Source organism: Typha angustifolia, chromosome 2 (assembly GCF_048772165.1).
Source record: "Typha angustifolia cultivar Huaian chromosome 2, ASM4877216v1, whole genome shotgun sequence".
NCBI classification, from domain to species: Eukaryota; Viridiplantae; Streptophyta; class Magnoliopsida; order Poales; family Typhaceae; genus Typha; species Typha angustifolia.
The window spans coordinates 1,257,139-1,262,022 of NC_133240.1; the positions used below are offsets into that span (position 1 = coordinate 1,257,139).

At 40.1% G+C, this 4,884-nt stretch overlaps 1 protein-coding gene and 1 pseudogene across 1 annotated transcript; one reads left to right on the forward strand and one right to left on the reverse strand.

Moving 5' to 3' along the window:
* On the reverse strand, positions 1-3,696 carry LOC140774478 (polyubiquitin). Its single transcript, XM_073117491.1, has 2 exons — positions 3,584-3,696; positions 1-1,254 (listed from the first exon to the last, which is right to left on the reverse strand). Exon 2 carries the CDS (start codon positions 1,252-1,254, stop codon positions 328-330), a length of 927 nt encoding a protein of 308 aa, XP_072973592.1. The 5' UTR covers positions 3,584-3,696; the 3' UTR covers positions 1-327.
* A 12-nt stretch (positions 3,697-3,708) lies between these two features.
* On the forward strand, positions 3,709-4,884 carry LOC140772817 (glucan endo-1,3-beta-glucosidase-like; annotated as a pseudogene).

Consider the following 4,884-nt stretch of genomic DNA (forward strand, 5'->3'; position numbering starts at 1 on the left):
TCCATATATCTTTATTGATAGAAACTCTGTTTCATTTGTTCACAGAGATCATGAGGAATTAAATGACAAAATGTCCAATTATTTCAGTACACAGAATTACCAATTAAGTATCCTCTCATCATTAAGTGTAAGACGATCAAATTGCTTAAAGAAGACTTACTAGTACCAGAGGAGAAACAACACGAAAAACAGATTAAAGCTATCAACCAGCAACAAAAAGGAAAGACTATAATAGATGCTATGCTATTGAAAAGAAGAGGATTATTGGAACAAGGCCCTAGAGGAAAACCAATGTCTATTCAGGCCAAACTACGGCAACACCATTAATCACTCATCAGCAACACCACCCCGGAGGCGAAGGACAAGATGAAGGGTAGACTCCTTCTGGATGTTGTAATCAGCTAAAGTACGGTCATCTTCAAGCTGCTTACCAGCAAAGATCAGCCTCTGCTGATCCGGAGGGATCCCCTCCTTGTCCTGAATTTTCGACTTGACATTCTGTATGGTGTCCGAACTATCCACCTCAAGGGTGATGGTCTTACCGGTCAGGGTCTTGACAAAGATCTGCATGCCTCCTCTCAGGCGGAGAACAAGGTGCAGTGTGGACTCCTTCTGGATGTTGTAATCAGCTAAAGTACGGTCATCCTCGAGCTGCTTACCAGCGAAGATTAGCCTCTGTTGGTCTGGGGGGACGCCGTCCTTGTCCTGGATCTTGGACTTGACATGTTCAATAGTATCGGAGCTCTCGACATCAAGGGTGATGGTCTTTCCAGTCAGGGTCTTCACAAAGATCTGCATGCCTCCTCTCAGGCGGAGAACAAGGTGCAATGTGGAATCCTTCTGGATGTTGTAATCAGCTAATGTACGGTCATCCTCGAGCTGCTTACCAGCGAAGATGAGCCTCTGCTGGTCTGGGGGGATGCCTTCCTTGTCCTGAATCTTAGTCTTGACGTTTTCAATAGTATCAGAGCTCTCGACATCGAGAGTAATGGTCTTTCCAGTGAGGGTCTTCACAAAAATCTGCATACCTCCTCTCAGGCGGAGAACAAGGTGCAGTGTGGAATCCTTCTGGATGTTGTAATCAGCTAATGTACGGTCATCCTCGAGCTGCTTACCAGCGAAGATGAGCCTCTGCTGGTCTGGGGGAATGCCCTCTTTGTCTTGGATCTTGGACTTAACATTTTGGATGGTGTCAGAGCTTTCAACCTCAATGGTGATGGTCTTGCCAGTGAGAGTCTTCACAAAGAGCTGCATCTGTAATATAAAGAGAGAACCATTGATACATTCATATATACAGCTGAGACTAATAACAAGCTAATTTAGGACAAGTAGGAAAAACTAATAAAACAAACTACATGACAGCTGGAAGTTTAATCATGTCATTGAAGGAGGGTTAGGAAAGGCAAAGAATTGGACAGCTAGAATTCTTCATAATAAAAGAAACTGTGAACATGGAAACAAGAAAAGGAGGAAATCCCCATGAAAGGAGGGTATCAATTGGAGAAACAGTTTAGAATAGCAAGGAAGAAATTACTCCAGAATTTAGCAGAGCAACGCAGAAAATAACAGGAATTAAGCAAACTGAAAGATAATTACGGATCAGATGATTGCTAGAAGAATATAATTAACAATGTTTCCAATTGGGCCGTACTTCCTTTCAACAACAGAAATCTCAATCCACAGAGACAAGCAAAAGAGGAAAACTCAATAGTGTCGGAAATATAAATTGGAGAAAAAAGGTAGATCAAGAAGGTGGTTTAGCAAGTAAATATACTGTATCCAAAATAAAGGTATAAATGACAAAGACACAATAAAATGGCACTTGGGTCTTGGGTCAACCAATCGCCACTATGTATCCAGAAAAAATGCCAGCACAAAAATACAGGTAGAAATGTTTCCACAGATAGACTGGCAGCAAATAGGTATCAAACTATTGGTAAGGTTCTATGTGCAGCAAGAACTGAAACTCCAAAAGTTGATACCGACAAAATACACAAGAACAAAGGGGTGGTTATGTTCTGAAAGTAGGGCATAAGATATATACAGATCAGAAATAATATAGATTAAAAAATTTTAATCATCGGAGCGCAGCATCAACCATTGATATGGAAAGATTAGACCAGACTGAATTAACTAGCATACCATTTTCTATCAGTGAAAGCAATAAAAATAAGCAAAGCTCAATATAAGTCCCACTGATCAGAGCATTGAAAATTTTGAAACAATTTTTTCTATCTAAGGCAAATACTTGTCCTTCACTTTGTAATTGACTAGTGCAAAGAGATGTACCAAAAGAAAAAAAAAATCACATAATTGACCCCGGTGCAAGCAGAGACATTATTAACCTAGGTCAGATTAATGAGTAAGTTAATTTCTGTATAAAGGAAAGGCCACAAAGTGAAAATTCCTAGATGTCGAATGCCATACATTTTATCACAAAACACAAAGAAACTACTGAAGATATTAAACTATAAAAAATATATATAGAAGAACCACAGATCTCACAAGAAAAAATCATGGATCCACAAATCATGTGGGTAACAATGCAATCAAAATAATCATGGCCCAGGACCAGCGAGCACTATGGAAAACCCTGGATCAGATAAGATAAAGTAGTATTTTGTTTCTCTACAGACTACGAGATAAGTAGAGACTACAAACAACTGAAATCGGAATGAAAAAAGCATAAGCTGAAATCAGAAAAGCTAGTAGATTATTTTGTCTACAAGGAAGAAATTCCCTGTGACATGCATAAGTTGATCAACAAACCCTACGTATGTTGAAATCACACAATTGACAAATGCTAGAAATAAGCAACATATTATAGTTCAGATCAAAGAAACTAGACCATTAATTTCAATAAAAAGTAAAGGAAAACAGTTCATTCAACCATGAGCCATGGAAATCTACAGGGTAAAAACCATAGACAGATCAAACTAAAAAACAAGGATAGAACTTAATTCAGAAAACAACTAAGGTTCATGGAAAAAAGGATTAGTAGCAAACAGAAAAATCAATCCGATCCTAAGGATAATAATGCATGGCCACAGATTAATATACATGCACAAAAGTCTAGATTAGATCAAACAAACATTTAGGGTCCTCAAAACATAAAAGGGAGAAAAAGGAAGGAATCTCGCTCTTCAACCATAAGGAAACTAAGAGATGTACCAAATCAAAAAAAGAAAAAGAGAACAAACAATAATCATGGATCAAATCAAGAAACCCAATCAATCGGATTACAGATCAGCAACATGATCCAAATACCATGGATCCGAAACCCTAGACCAGATAAAGAAAACAGTAGAAAGTTCTTAAAATAAAAGAAGATAAACAATCTCGTCCTTCCGCAAACCCTAGATAAACAAACAAGAAAATAAACCGATTGAATCTCGATCATATCAAACAAACATTCAAGAAGATGATCCAATCATCGAGTGAAGATCTTACATCAATAGAACACGGAAACACTACAAGAACAATGTCGCACGTCCTTTCACAAACCCTAGATGAATCGAAACCTCACGACGGAACCTACTAGATCAACGAAACCCTAGATGGGATCGTAGAGAGAGAAATGTACCTTAGAGAGAGACGAAGAAGAGATCGGAATGGACGAAGAAGAGAGCCCGCGCAAAGACGCGAATATTTTTTTTTTGTACTCGAAGAAGGGTGGTGGGCTCTATTTATAGGGAGAGAGTGATCGGAATGGACGGTGAAGATTCGCGAAGATTTAAGATTATTCGGTTCCGCATAAATTCGATACTATCCAATTAGTTATTAAAAATAATTTTTATTTTTTTGATAGATTAAAGGGTATATAAGACATTTTACATATACGACTAAATTAATGGATTAAAAAAATTAAAATTTAAGTATTTTCTTAGGAGTGTTAACTAGCTAATATATACCATGACATGTTTGCTTGGACATGTGCACTGATCAGTTGGTGCCTGCTATGGAATGCTTGGCAACAACCTTCCTCAACCTAGTGAAGTTATACAACTCTACCAATTTAAGGGCGTTAAAGCAATGAGGATCTACACTCCAAACGCCGATGTTCTCAACTCCTTACGAGGCACCGGCATCGAACTCATCATCGGCGTCGCCAACGATGATCTCCAGTCTCTCGGAGGCAATCAATCTGCCGCCACTGCGTGGGTGAATACACATATTCAAACTTAACACGCTGCAGGTGTTTCCTTCCGGTACATCGCCGTGGGCAACGAGGTTACCGGCGAAAGCATGGGGTACATACTCCCTGCCATGCAGAACATATATAACGCGCTCTCGTCGGTCAGCCTACAAGACAAGATCAAGGTTTCAACAGCAGTTTCTCGAGTTGTTCTTAAGCCATCTTTCCCCCCCCTCTATGACTGCATTCTCTCCTGAGGCAGAACCGTACATGATACAAATAGTGCAATTATGCCTTGTTCACTGCTAGCAGATGTGTACCCCTACTTCACTTATATTGACACACCCTATATGGACATCAACTATGCCTTGTTCACCTCACCTGAGACTGTTCTCACTGACGGAAAGTATGAGTATCAGAATTTATTTGACGCGGTTATCGACGGATTCTACGCGGCGATCGACGGGGTCGGTGGGAAGAAGGTGGACATCGTCGTCTCGGAGACCGGGTGGCCATCCTACGGCGGCAAAGCAGCGACCCTTGGTAATGCACAAACTTACAATCAGAATTTGATCAATCACATCCATGCGGGTCGGGGGACACCAAGGAGGCCTGGAAAGGCAATAGAGGCATACATATATGCAATGTTCGATGAGAACCAGAAGCAGACGGGAAATATCATTGTCGAGAAACACTTTGGGCTGTTTTACCCCAACAAGCAGCACGTCTACCCGATCGACTTTCTTTAA